Here is a 16084-nt window from a genome sequence, read left to right as displayed (position 1 = left end):
TTGTCCTAATACAAATCTCTTAAAGGGAATGTATCACCTATACATGTTTTCTTTTTACTCATTTAACCAGAGACTATTTTTGAAACTTTGTTTCACTTTCTGATTGTAGATTTTTTTTTTTTTTTTAAATACTGTATTTTCTGTAACAATTTATGGGGTCGGCCATCTTGTCTGAGCCATTAAAGATTTGCTTTACAGCAGCCACATAGACCATAGACACAACAGCCTGGAGACGTTCAATCCAGTCTATGGGAGGAGACTTTTCTAGATGTGACCTGTGCAGAGGTCATTGTGCAGGGAGGGGAAGTAGAAAAGTTGTAACCGTCACTTATTGTGAATCCTCTATGGGAAGTGTCAGACTATTATTAGGCTTTGTTGCCAGAGTGAAAACTGCAGATTTTTTTTTAAATCACCAAAAACTCATAGAAAATATGATAGTATTCCCTTAAAGGTGCATTAACATCTCAGACATCTATGACACGTCCACAGGCTATCCATGTTTGGCCGGACCTATGTGATGACAAGGCTCCTTATGAAGCAGCTGACAATACAAATGCACAAGTAAAATCCAATATATTCCTGACATGAGTCAGACATGAAGCTTCTGTTACCTGGAGAAATGAAAAACGTCCTCCAGAGTTTCTTATCCCTCGTCACATCTCTTATTTCTTTGGTCATGTTCACCAATCTACCAGCGACAGGTGGAACACGTCGAAAATCCAGAATCCTGCAAGGAGTAATAGGAAAGCGTAATATATTGTATTATGGGGAGACGGCGAGCCGATATTGCTGGAGATGACCACAGGCCATTATTCTCAAGGCTTTCTCCTACACTGACAATGTCACAATTTCAAGGACATAAAAGTTGATGGCTTGTATCGAGGGATGTCTAATCCTTTAAGAGCTACAGCCATAGCTTCATCACAAGCAGATAAGGAGGCGGCAAATAACGGCAAGGAGAGGAAGAAGACAAGGAAGATCCCGACAAAGGTCTACAAGGTTTATTGCTAAGTTACCTTCCAAGTAGAGTTTGTGTTCTCGGCCCTATACAACATCCCACAATATCAGGGCACAATATTTGTTAGACTACAACTCCCTACAATTCTTGGGATTCTTACAGCTTGCTGGAGTTGTAGTTCCCCGATGTTATTTGGTTACAAACTCTTTTGTTTCTCTATTGTCCCTCCACTAGCTCCAGCGGTCCCAATGAAATGAATGGCGCGGTGTGCGGTCATCGGTACGGATTCCAGTGGTCTGACCCACGCCGATCAGCAAGATACCCCCTATATTTTACTCTACTAAACAATAAAAGCGAATGAAAACCCAAAGAAATGAGTTAACCCTCTGTGCCATGGTGTTGTTAACATGTTATGTGTCAAGTTAAAGTTGGCTACATCTGTACATTACATCTAAATTTTATTATGTGACTATCCTTCCAAAGTCTGTTCCCTGGATAGAACAAAATATCCTGAAATAATATACTACAACCCCCCGGAATCAAAATGTTCATTGCTATAAACCTGTTTCAATGGCAAAAAAAATTCCATAAAATCTTCCCCCTTCATCTCTGAATAGCTGAGAATACACAGACCCGGATCCGCCTCGTGCCCAGGACTGCAGACACCCCCTCCCTATAGGAATAGCATATGGCCAGTCTCGCATATGGCGCCCTAATTAGCATTACATGGGTCGCCTAATGCACTCTGCAGTTCTCCGTGTATCTGTGTCTGTTGACGTCTGATTTCAGATTACACGGACAAGATTACCATGTAGTCCCCTTTAAGTCGGCGGCCCAATAAGCGCTGGATGAGGCCGCTCCATCTGCTCGGGTTTGGCTCACTGAGGCCGTATTAAATGTGTCCCTTCGTAGCGGCGCAGTCTGTAAATCACTGACATTGCTCAGCGCTGAATCGCTTGTTGTCTCGCTTGTTATGGGTTTATGATTCCCGGCTATGATTTAGGGGATGTAGAAATGGTTCGGACTAGAGAAAGGTCTTAATGGAGAATATAGGACAAGAAAAGTATAGGAGAAGTAATATATACTGTAGGACAAGGAAAGTATAGGACAAGGAGAGTATAGGACAAGGAAAGTATAGGACAAGGAATATATAGGACAAGGAATATATAGGTTAAGGAAAGTATAGGACAAGGAAAGTATAGGACAAGGAGAGTATAGGACAAGGAAAGTATAGGACAAGGAGAGTATAGGACAAGGAAAGTATAGGACAAGGAATATATAGGACAAGGAATATATAGGTTAAGGAAAGTATAGGACAACGAGAGTATAGGACAAGGAAAGTATAGGACAAGGAATATATAGGACAAGGAATATATAGGTTAAGGAAAGTATAGGACAAGGAGAGTATAGGACAAGGAAAGTATAGGACAAGGAATATATAGGACAAGGAAAGTATAGGACAAGGAGAGTATAGGACAAGGAAAGTATAGGACAAGGAATATATAGGACAAGGAATATATAGGTTAAGGAAAGTATAGGACAAGGAGAGTATAGGACAAGGAAAGTATAGGACAAGGAATATATAGGACAAGGAAAGTATAGGACAAGGAAAGTATAGGACAAGGAATATATAGGACAAGGAAAGTATAGGACAAGGAAAGTATAGGACAAGGAATATATAGGACAAGGAAAGTATAGGACAAGGAAAGTATAGGAGAAGGAGAGTATAGGACAAAAGGAATATATAGGACACATGGAAAGTATAGGACAAGGAAAGTATAGGACAAGGAGAGTATAGGACAAGGAATATATAGGACAAGGAATATATAGGACACATGGAAAGTATAGGACACATGGAAAGTATAGGACAAGGAAAGTATAGGACAAGGAAAGTATAGGACAAGGAGAGTATAGGACAAAGAGAGTATAGGACAAGGAAAGTATAGGACAAGGAATATATAGGACAAGGAAAGTATAGGACAAGGAAAGTATAGGACAAGGAGAGTATAGGACAAAGAGAGTATAGGACAAGGAAAGTATAGGACAAGGAAAGTATAGGAGAAGGAAAGCATAGGACAAGGAATATATAGGACAAGGAGAGTATAGGACAAGGAGAGTATAGGACAAGGAAAGCATAGGACAAGGAATATATAGGACAAGGAGAGTATAGGACAAGGAGAGTATAGGACAAGGAAAGTATAGGACAAGGAAAGTATAGGACAAGGAAAGTATAGGACAAGGAAAGTATAGGACAAGGAAAGTATAGGACAAGGAAAGCATAGGACAAGGAATATATAGGACAAGGAGAGTATAGGACAAGGAATATATAGGACAAGGAGAGTATAGGACAAGGAATATATAGGACAAGGAGAGTATAGGACAAGGAATATATAGGACACGGCTATTAGTTTTTTTTTAACCTTTTTACAACAAAAATGAAAAATTACAGATGTAGCAAATTGTATCCTGACATTTATCATGTAACAAACAGTGACACAAACTTTAGCTTATCACTGACACCAAGTGTGAGAATCCCAATGACCTCCATCATCTGATCGGCGTGGACTCCCTCAGCATGGAGGGGTTTAGCCAGATCTGTTCAGCTATTCCAGAGATATAAGCCCTTTTATTGCTGCTGTAAATGAGGGTCTACTAGCCAAGTGGGTGGTAACAATGTATGATATACAGCACACAGAGACCCCTCCCAGGGGAAACCACAATTTTACCACCCACTTGGCTAGTGGTTCTGCTCTACGTGGTTTCTGTAAGTCCTATAGAGGTTATTGGGTGCTACAGAAGCTGAATAGCACATGGAGCTACTCTGTTTCCCTAACTGTGACTATAGAAACAGTGTAGCTCCGCCATAGAGCGGCGCTCTGGTGACTGAGACTTATAGACTGTTATTATTGTGTTGGCATTTGCTGAGATGGAATCCGTACATTCCCATGACCCATAAATATCTATATAAAGTTAAAGTTTACTATATTTGTGTATAAAAAAATATTCCTATACGGTGGATTAAAGAGCAGCGATTCCCTCTCCTGATAGGTCTACTATAAATACTTCTATTCCTGATGAAATGAGAATTCTGCAGCTTTCCTCGGAGCTCTGCAATCTGTCCTTCCTTTATTCCTCTTTCAGACCAATATTAAGAGACAAATGTTATTGTTTGTATAAAAGTTGCACAATTCTCCTATGTACTTTCTGCTGCCTAGTACATAATACCGCCTAGTACATAATACCGCCTAGTACATAATATCTCCTAGTATATAATACCGCCCAGTACATAATACCTCCGAATACATAATAGCACCTAGTACATAATGCCGCCTAGTACATAATACTGCTCATTACATAATACCGCCTAGTACATAATACTGCTTAGTATATAATATCTCCTAGTATATAATACCGCTCAGTACATAATATCTCCTAATACATAATAGCGCCTTGTACATAATACCGCCTAGTACATAATACTGTTCATTACATAATACCGCCTAGTACATAATACCACCTAGCACATATCTTCTAGTATATAATACTGCCCAGTACATAATACCTCCTAATACATAATAGCGCCTAGTACATAATACTGCCTAGTACAAAATATCTCCTAGTATATAATACCACCCAGTACATAATACCTCCTAATACATAATACTGCTCATTACATAATACCGCCTAGTACAAAATATCTCCTAGTATATAATACCAACCAGTACATAATACCTCCTAATACATAATAGCGCCTAGTACATAATACCGCCCAGTACATAATGCCACCTAGTACATAAAACTGCCTAGTAAATAATACCTCCTAATACATAATACTGCCCAGTACATAATACTTCCTAATACATAATATTGCATAGTACATAATATTGCCTAGTACATAATATCGCCTAGTACATAATACCGCGTAGTACATATTACTGTCTAGTCCATAATATTGCCTAGTATATAATATTGTCCAGTACATAATTTTGCCTAGTACATAATATCGCTTAGTATATAATATTGCCTAGTACATAATACCGTCTAGTACATAATACCGCTTAGTACATAATACCGCCTAGTACATAATACCGCCTAGTACATAATACTGCTTAGTATATAATATTGCCTAGTACATAATACTGCCTAGTACATAATACCGCCCAGTATATAATACCGCTTAGTACATAATACCGCCTAGTACATAATACCGCCTGGTACATAATACCACCTTGTACATAATACCGCCTAGTACATAATACCGCCCAGTATATAATACCGCCTAGTACATAATACCGCCTAGTACATAATACTGCCCAGTATATAATACCGCCTAGTACATAATACTGCTTAGTATATAATACCGCCTAGTACATAATACCGCCTAGTACATAATACCGCCTGGTACATAATACTGCTTAGTATATAATATTGCCTAGTACATAATACCGCCTAGTACATAATACCGCTTAGTACATAATACCGCCTAGTACATAATACCGCCTGGTACATAATACCACCTTGTACATAATACCGCCTAGTACATAATACCGCCCAGTATATAATACCGCCTAGTACATAATACCGCCTAGTACATAATACTGCCCAGTATATAATACCGCCTAGTACATAATACTGCTTAGTATATAATACCGCCTAGTACATAATACCGCCTAGTACATAATACCGCCTGGTACATAATACTGCTTAGTATATAATATTGCCTAGTACATAATACCGCCTAGTACATAATACCGCTTAGTACATAATACCGCCTAGTACATAATACCGCCTGGTACATAATACCACCTTGTACATAATACCGCCTAGTACATAATACCGCCCAGTATATAATACCGCCTAGTACATAATACCGCCTAGTACATAATACTGCCCAGTATATAATACCGCCTAGTACATAATACTGCTTAGTATATAATACCGCCTAGTACATAATACCGCCTAGTACATAATACCGCCTGGTACATAATACTGCTTAGTATATAATATTGCCTAGTACATAATACCGCCTAGTACATAATACCGCTTAGTATATAATACCGCCTAGTACATAATACCGCCTAGTACATAATACCGCCTAGTACATAATACCGCTTAGTATATAATACCGCCTAGTACATAATACCGCCTAGTACATAATACCTCCTAGTACATAATACTGCTTAGTATATAATATTGCCTAGTACATAATACCGCCTAGTACATAATACCGCCTAGTACATAATACCGCCCAGTATATAATACCGCCTAGTACATAATACCGCCTAGTACATAATACCTCCTAGTACATAATACTGCTTAGAACATAATACTGCTTAGTACATAATACCGCCTAGTACATAATACCGCCTAGTACATAATACCGCCCAGTATATAATACCGCCTGGTACATAATACCACACACTGTAATGTTGACATGATGAACAAAGATGGTGTCAGAGAAATTTCTGGATCATCAGAAGACCTTATAAAATCTCATATCGTATATTGCATCGGTCTCACCTGTCCAAGTGAAAAGCCGAAATCTCAGCGTTATGTCGCTCATAATCCGAAAAGTAGAAGAAGTCCGGCGGGGTCTCCTGTTCTCTCGTCTGCCTAAAAAATAGAGGAGATAAGGAATAAACACAAGTTGAAGGCTGAGCCGGTGTATAATAAATGGTGAATATCAGATATACCGTATATACAGCCTGCACAACACGGGGGGCCCAGGAAGTGGTAGCCAATACGGCCACCGTAAAGTAAACCAGCCATGTAGTACATATAGTCCTATCTGCAGGCGGCATGTTATAGAACTGAATATAGAGCAGAGCCATATAGAGGATTGTATGAGAGGATTCAGTATATCTCGTGCTTCATATATGCTTAGGAGTCCAGTGGGCGGTCCTACTCAGTGATTGACAGCTATCTCTGTACTCACAGACACACAGGGAAGGATGTCAACGCCCAAGACCGCCCACTTGACTACTAAGACTAGATGGATACATTATAATTACCTTTAATAAGTTATATATCAGCCTGCTCAGCTTGTCTGGCTCTATTATACAGTATATACTGTATAATACGCTGCTTGAGCTGTAATACCAGGTGCAGCCGCTATACATCGCACGGCGCTGTGTTTGGAGGTCGCAGCAATCAATATCTTAGTCCCAGACAAACCCCTTTAAACTCTCTCCACAATTCACAGACACAGAAGAGAACTATGGCCGTCTAGAAAGGCTGGCGCATACATTGGGATCTATCCCGGGATGGGGTCACTATATATCCTGTGCTCACGCTATATAACAGTCCTCTATATACTAAGTACACGTAGCATCATACACACATGATACATCCGGCTGAGGAATCATTAAGGCAATGACATCATGTCGCTTCTATACTGACGAGTCTCATCCATTAATTACAATGTAACATTTAAAGGGAAGCCCCTTCTTCATCCTGACAGTGTAGCCGGCTGCACGAGCTGTCATTGTATCTTCCGTCTCCATAAGTGACATATGGGCCGATCATTAAGTCTCTGCAGGATCGGCGCGTCCTCACATATTCCACTTGTCTATTAGCTGCCTGCAGCTCCTCGTACTAGAGACATCATTAACTTCGGAGCAAAACTTTCCTTCCTGTCTTATCATCCTTCCTAGTTTCTCATCTTATCTTCTTCAGCTTGTTTGTATAAATCTACCCGAGACATCAAAACAAGAAGTTTTCCAAGTGATGTCCACAATGCGTTTATTGCCGGTGCGTTGCAGAATGTCTTCAAACCTCTAGTCATTATATCATCGGCATCAGGCGCCAGAAGACGTCTATTTCGCAACAGCGGAGGAGCCCCGAGTAGAATGTTGATATAAGAGGGATAGAAATGTTACATTTACTGCCGATGACAACCACCTGGCGCACGCGCCTCTCCACTGGAGATTGGGTTTTATCTTTGGCCTCCACTGGGATAGTTCAAGATCTTTTATGGGTTTTTTTTCACCATTTTCCACCAATTAGCCGACTGTCTAAGGTTTGACAAATATCTCGGCATCCCGCTGTGCTGGCGAATTATGTCAAACTATTGAGCTAACCTTGTAGACGTCTATGTTTTATCGTTGTACGTATAGAAGAACTTAGAGATGATCTAGAGCCCACTAGCTTGGTGGTCTTCAGTATACAAAGGGTGCATTGATACACTGTAACGTGGCACTGATGCTGGCACGATGACTCGCGTAAGAATCAGCGCTGCAAAACAGAATCCCATTGAGTTTAATGGCTTCCGTTGAACACGCGTAACACATTGAACTCAATGGGATTCTGTTTTGCAGCGCTGATTCTTACGCGAGTTTTCATGGCAGAATCAGCGCCGCGTTACATCGTGTGACTGCCCCCCAAATAGCGACACATATTATTCTGATCAGATAGGAAAGGTGAAGGTTAGAGGACCTCAGGGTATACAGTACCATATAGAGGGACCACCCTTACCTGCTCTATGGGACTCTATACAATGCAATATAATATCACAACGTGCTAGCAAAACCCTCCACAGGATGTAAGGCTTATCCAAACCTCATTGGCCACATATAGACACATATTCCAACAGAGTACAGCAAAATCATGCTTTTTTGCAGAGCTGATCATTTCACTACTTATCCTGGGATATGTCCAGCAAACGGGGAAAGAAACTCCAGGAACTAATTGCTTATGGATAATAAATGATCGAGATAATAATTCAATACAATATAACAACATACTAGGAAAACCCATAAGAGGATACAATGTATACAACCAGAAGGAGGCCGCACAGAGCACCAACTCCCAAAACTGAGAAATCTAATTTTTTTTCAAACTCTTCACTTTGTGCCATTCATTGGGATACATTGAGATAAGAGCGAAGATCAGGAAAGACACATATACTAGAGACGACATATAAGTTACATGCAGACATTGTCCTGAGGAGCGTCGCCGCCTGGGGAGAGTTGGAAGTCCTGGGTGCGGAGGCGAGAAGCTCATCTAAGGCTTTGCCTGAACTCTTGAGTCATTGAAGACGACTCTGTGGCGGTAATATGGCTGCTGGAGCCGTTCTGTTGGATGATTGAGCAGTAAGTAGTACGTGAGCGCTAGACATTTACATTTTTATTTGGAAACTGTCTCTTTGTTTAGTGGCCTCTGTCTCGGAATAGGTAGAATGAACGACACCCTCTCTAATCTTCGAGCTTTTCCTCGGCTTCCCAATTCCAATGGCCTTAACTCGTCGAAGATTCAGCCACATTAATGCAATGAGTTTTTTCGCGGCTCTCATTTCCATAAGCGCTTTAGTTCTCTACTTTGTTTCCATGCAATGAGGCATTTTACAGCGGAGAACATTATCAAGATAAATCCTCCTCACACTTACTATTCCTGCCTTTAATAAATATTAGGCGTCCACGAGGTGGAAAAGCAATGTTTAGTTTATTTCTAACAGAATAAGCGCCGCGATCGGAACAAAAACAGTCATGCTTTGCCTCATTCCCATCATTTAGACAATGAACAAAGCAGACGCCATTACCCATCTATTCTGGTGTTGAGAAGGAAGAAATAGAAAACGGGAGAGGAGACGACTATCGGTACGGCTCAGAGAGACAACAGACAGCCGGCCCAAACCTTCCTACAATCGGCCTGAACCTTCCATTTTACAATGGTGAGAATTGTAACCAGCGACAACATGGAGGTTTCATATTTCTCCAGTGACATCACTGAGGTTTCCTGTTTCTATGATGACATCACTGAGGTTTCCTGTTTCTATGATGACATCACTGAGGTTTCCTGTTTCTATGATGACATCACTGAGGTTTCCTGTTTCTATGATGACATCACTGAGGTTTCCTGTTTCTATGATGACATCACTGAGGTTTCCTATTCCTATGATGACATCACTGAGGTTTCCTATTCCTATGATGACATCACTGAGGTTTCCTGTTTCTATGATGACATCACTGAGGTTTCCTGTTTCTATGATGACATCACTGAGGTTTCCTGTTTCTATGATGACATCACTGATGTTTCCTGTTTCTATGATGACATCACTGAGGTTTCCTGTTTCTATGATGACATCACTGAGGTTTCCTGTTTCTATGATGACATCACTGAGGTTTCCTGTTTCTATGATGACATCACTGAGGTTTCCTGTTTCTATGATGACCTCACTGAGGTTTCCTATTCCTATGATGACATCACTGAGGTTTCCTGTTTCTATGATGACATTATTGAGGTTTCATGTTTCTATGATGACATCACTGAGGTTTCCTGTATGATGACATCACTGAGGTTTCCTGTTTCTATTCAGGCTTCTTGCCTTAGTGATCTCATATGATGAATTATTAGGCAATTTTTATTATGACTGTATCCAAAACTTCTGCAATTTTAATCTGTAAATGTTATGCTGATTGTTTTGGGTCTGGCAGCAAATCCCTGATCAATCTGTTTGTACTGACCAAAAGGCAAGTTTGCATATTTCAAGTTGCAATCAGCTCAATGCGCATGCGCGTACATGTGTGTTTGAGCCTCTACTGTTCTATGAAAATCCAGAAGAAATCATGTTTTTATACAAATGTTCACTGGGTGCACTGTGGGGTACAAAACAGTTACTTGATTTTCACCAAAACATTTGCTTTGTTTGTCTTCTGTATTCTCATACATTGCAGGCTGCGCAGTTCCCTCCATTGTTAGATCCCGCTCAGCGTGCAGCCCCCATCTCCTGACTGATCTTCTAAGCTGACATCTTTACAACCAAATAAAATAAACTTCAGCTTCATGGTCATTCAGGAGAACAGGGATAAGGGCAAAGGACAAACCATGACAGATCGCTGGATCCCACACAGAACGGCACTGAGCAGCCTGCAATGTATGAGAATGCATACTGGCAGCAAAAGACAAACTGAGCAAATATTTTCCTAAAAAACCGCCAACAAACTCATATGGTTTATGGGGGAGGGGATGTAATGCCCATTATATACCAGCAGACAAGATTCCATCTAAATATTGTAATTATATGTATTGTTCATACAATAATTGTTGCAGCCATGAGCGCTGACATGACGGATACCGGCAGGCCTCGGGACATTTTCCGAGCGTCACGGCGGTTTTGGTCTGATTATTTTGTTAAAAGAAAGCAGAGCATGAATAATTAAATATGTGAAGCATGTTCCTTGGTAGAAGACGTGGACTTTCATCGGGTAGACGAAGCCGAGACACTCAGCGTCAATGTTCTCTGTTAAAGCTCAGAAACGTAAAGCAAAAGGACACAAAGTGTCACAAGTTTAGTTTACGTAAGAAGTAGAGTCACTTTGCAAATACTTTGTTTTACTGCATTTTTTTGTAACTTTGTAACTTCTGTACTTTCAATACTTGAGGATCATAGAATCACTATGCAGAGACCTGGATGGGAAAACAGAGCGAGTGTCCTCCATTCCCGCGATCAATAGATGGACGTACACACTGTTATACTCTTTGAACACCAGGGGGCGCCATACTATACCGGTGAATTCCATAACTCTTCATTATTTACTGTTGTTTTTTTAATGTAGATTGTTACATTATAACATCATTATATTCAATCCCAAGTGTTTGTTTATTTTGCATAATGTATCCACAGCCTCCTATAGATCACATAGTAGCGACAGACAGTCACTACAATAAATCCTTCTCCATCTGCGGATCATCCCATTACTTTGAGTCCTTAATAATACACGAGACTTGCAGTAAGATCGGAACAAATTCCGAGCACAAGAGACAGAATATTTGGCGCCCAAACTGCAGAACACATTGGACGTAGCAGGTGGAAGAATTGGCTTTATAGCAATCTTGTGTTCTAGAAGAATGGAGTTTCCTGTTTATTCTATTTAGGGATCGTCTCTGCCAAGTAACAATATGAAACGGAGGGGTAAAGTCTATTACAGATGGCACGGGACAGCCCCGGATCAATGGCGACACAATCTCCGTATACTGCAGGTCTCCAATATAAAGGGCAAAATAATCTGAGGTCAGAATGTAGGAGGCGACCGATTATATAAGAGCGGAGGGTGGAGGGATCGGACCCAAAAAATGGACAAACCTCTAGCGAAGGGAGTAAATAAGGCAAAAAGTTGCTTCCGATGATGGAATTTACTACAGTATGGCTCTGTGGGGGCGGGATCGTCACTCCCAGGACTCCTCCTCCAAAGGGCAAAGGTCACACCAAATATTGATTGGATTTACATTTTACTTTTCTTAATTGAGAAAAATAAACCATTAACCCTTCTATGTCTGAAAGCATTCTTACATTGCAGCATTTTCACACCCACCTAAAAAATTTTGCAGCCCTGCATAGGTGTAGGGAGTTAGATAGGACCCTGGAGCCCAAAGGAGGGAATACGCCCCCGTCACTAGGCAATGGTTCCAGAGATGATATTTATGGGTAAGGTAGGGAGACCCCTTACGTTTCCTTTGGTTAAGGCTGTATTCACACAGAGTAACGCCAGGCGTTTTTTGTGTGTTTTTTGCACATAGCGCCGCGTTTACGCCGCGTAGCGCCGCGTTAACGCCGCGTATACGCAGCGTTAACGCCGCGCTATTTAGCGGTGGCGTTGCCCGGCGTTAACGCGGCGTTAACACGGCGCTATGTGCAAAAAACACACAAAAAACGCCTGGCGTTACTCTGTGTGAATACAGCCTAATCCTCCATGAACTTCATTCTGCCTTTTACATCTGTTCTTCTAACACTGCCTGACCCAGTTTGAACTTCTTTGTAGTTTAGGAAACATTGTCTATTGAGTGAGCAATGAAAGATGGGAAACCGTGATGTCATCCTAGAATCTGGGTCAGCGCTTTTTGACCAAGACTGGACCCTCTCCAAGACGAAAACCACATGAAATCCTTATCTAACCATCTACATCTAGAGAAGATAAAGACCGGGAGAAGAGAACAGATCCTTCTGAAATTCTCATCTATTTCAGCTTTGCGTGTTCCACTTCCATCGTGAAATGTGTCATTCTTAATCATAGTCCTCGTCTTGTGCATTTACCCAAAAAAAGCAACTTAGTCTATGAAATGATGAAACTGTAATACTGAGCGTAGACTGATAACGTGACATAGTAGCAGAGCCGAGCCTCATTACACTACACAACATAGAGAACTTTCCGCAGATATCTTGGTATACATATACAATAATCAATCTTGAACATGCTGATTTCCAATATGCAAACCGTTTTTCTCTATCACCCTCCGTTCTTGAAATCTCCACGATCTTAATTTTTATATTTCAATGAATTACTTCAAAAGAAATGGAATTTTTGCACAAAAACTTGTATTTTAAAAGTTATTGCCACGTGAATTTTAAACATAAACACGAAGCTGGCGATAGCTACTGAGATTCTATAGAACGTACAGAATTATATCATAAACATATCATAAAAATTCAGTTTGAAGTTGAATATCGGTAAAATATCTGCAAAAATTTGTTAAACATGTTCATGGTTAAAGTTTCTTGGCTGTGACTTCCGCTTATTACGGATGAGCTGACAAATCACGTTGAAGAGTCCAACAGTAGTCTGCCAACATGGCTGCACTCCACCGACCCTAATAGCACGACTCCATCACCGAAGTGTCCCGGTAGTGGAATTGCTCGCCATGTTCACCGCTGACTGCGCCGAGGTTTGCTGGGAAGTACTCCAGATGCGAGTCGAGTAAATGAATTTTGGTGCCCACGACTGACCACAATCCACCTTCGAATTAAAGTACAGTTTGTAGGCTTTCTTTAGTAACGGCATGAACGTCTTCCGATGTGACTTGAAATCGGCATAAAAAACTGCTTAAGAAACACTTGATGACATTTAAGATATCCGTGGCGTGTTTTCCAGTGCTACATCCCATGTCCGATACTGGTGTCTCAACATTGTAAAGAGGACAGACGGCCCCTTATTGTCTCAGTGCTGGGGTGTAACGTCAACCTCAGCACCCCAATTCAAGAAGCTTTTGGATGTCATTGCAGAGTTCAAAAGACTCTGAGTATTAGTCAACTAACAATGGTGCAATACAGAAGCCTATGCAAAAAGTACTAGTCGATTATTAAAAATACAAAAGTTAGAAAACATCGCCAATATTGACGAAGCAATTGTATCATTTTGTTTCCAAGTCTCCATAAGAGTTGTATCAGAGTGTTGGCAGTCACCTGGAAATGTGGATTGTAGGACATATAGGTGACCTGTAGATATGTTAGATATTACTCTATCGCATAACCTGGTACAGCGACACATTGTATACATAGAATATTCTTTGTTCCATTCCATAATTGCTAAATATCCAGAGTTCTGCTCATTTCCAGAACCCTGAGCTGTTACTAGCAACAAGTCCTGCATTATTAATTAATTGTGATATATTTTTGACAGTCTCATCTACTGGACAGCGTCAAATACACAATATCGTTACACTGTTTCAGGAACACCAATGCGCGCCATTCCATATCACCATCATCTCATGTTATCTGGCAGCCCAACATCCATTAAACCATCAATTGTGAATCCCACCAGCTGTGACATGATCTGGCCCTTTCCTTGCCAAGTTTGTCTTCCACCTGCTTCCCACTTATCTTTCTCCTCCCCTGACTGGCAGCCATGAAGAGCTTTAGTCATGTAAATCTCAATGTCCAAAAGAATCCCATCTGCTATAGATCAACTCATGAGTTTAGAAATTTTTGATGGACCTTTAGTGGTCCCCAGTCTGGTCTCCTGGGTTGGCTCCATTCTTGGCACAATGCTCCTTCTGGATTGCCTTCTTCTGAATCAACAGACAGTATGAGACTTTCTTTAGGTTTAGTAAGGGTCCTAGATTTCAAGGTTCAAGATTAAGGAAATTTTACAGTATGTACGAAATCTTGCTTTTGGGTTTCCACCGCTATACTGTATGTTCCCACTGAAGATGCCGAATAATAACTGCAATTGTTGGAATTGATGGTTTCGAGTTGAAGCCCTGACATTACGGCATCTTCTAGAGTGAAGAAGCACTTTGGGATTGTGATGTTGCACGGACTGTCCGGTCTCTCTTTGCTTTTTCTTGAATTTTCGCTAATTCCCTTGTTTGTACAGCTGCACTGCGCTGACAACGTACTAAGGACTGCGCCATTTTTAGCCACGAGCTTTATTTGTATGGACTGTAACCTTCTCCAGTTCATCGCTTAATTACAGGGTGAGATGCGAAGTCGTTTTTGTAGCCAAGGAGACAGGAAGAAGAGGCATCTTCCCACCTTTCCTTTCCAATTACAGAAATGGGAATCTGTTATAGTCTTCTTTTAGCTGTAATATTGTGATCTCATCTTATGTCTGCATTAAAACACATACAATGAGATCATAAGACAGACGTGGCATTTCGGAAAAAAGTCATCGCTCATGATGGTTTTGGGTTATTCATAGTAATAGGCTCCTCTGCATTGGAGCAAAGATTCAGATTCGGCGTATTAACCCTGCAGATGGATATATTGGGGTCACCAGATCCAAGATGATGTTTTTGTTAATATGTAACTTATCTCTTTGAAGCAATGGCAACATCCTTGTTACTCCAAAGAGCTCATTTGCATATTACCAATAACAGCAATATCTCGTCAACAGATTCACAAGGGGAAATCTCCATTTGATTCAGTTGATCCAATCTGTGGGGCTGGGGCGATATTCTGGGTTATTATGAGCACCTTAATAGTCCACGGTAAGAGGGTTATCTGAGGCACATACCCTGTTTCCCCAAAAATAAGACAGTGTCTTATATTAAATTCTCTTATGAAATAAAGGGGACAATGGGGACAAGGGTAATGGGGGACAATCGGCAGTCAGGCCGGCACTTCCTTAGCATGACTGCTGGTTGTAGGTGGTCCAGGAGGTGAAGGGGGGTGTCTTATTTTGATGGAAACAGGGTATATAGGCACATATATAGGTATACATAGGCTGTTTTTCTGTCTTATATAATGTCCTCTATTGACTGAAAGTAAGAAAAACATGGCTGGCTTGTTCCAATAACAGCACTAAATTTGTCTTGAAAGGGCTGAGCTGCAATTCTATAGACAACCTGTGGACAGGAGTGGCGCTATTTTTGGGTATTAGTGAATGGGTGTCCTACAGTTACAGAGGACCTCCG

The 16084-nt window shown here is 40.8% G+C and overlaps 1 protein-coding gene across 1 annotated transcript in view; it reads right to left on the bottom strand.

Annotated features, from left to right (window-relative positions):
• The window catches only part of FAM20C (FAM20C golgi associated secretory pathway kinase), a 107355-nt gene that overhangs the window by 29549 nt on the left and 61722 nt on the right, over positions 1-16084 (bottom strand). The window contains exons 4-5 of the mRNA XM_075285078.1: positions 6479-6571; positions 612-727 (exon numbers count right to left, since the gene is read on the bottom strand). Coding sequence (XP_075141179.1) covers positions 612-727; positions 6479-6571 — 209 coding nt within the window. The remainder of the gene's footprint in view (positions 1-611; positions 728-6478; positions 6572-16084) is intronic.

Source organism: Leptodactylus fuscus, chromosome 8 (assembly GCF_031893055.1).
Source record: "Leptodactylus fuscus isolate aLepFus1 chromosome 8, aLepFus1.hap2, whole genome shotgun sequence".
Taxonomy (NCBI): Eukaryota; Metazoa; Chordata; class Amphibia; order Anura; family Leptodactylidae; genus Leptodactylus; species Leptodactylus fuscus.
This window is presented reverse-complemented; position numbering and strand designations above follow the sequence as displayed.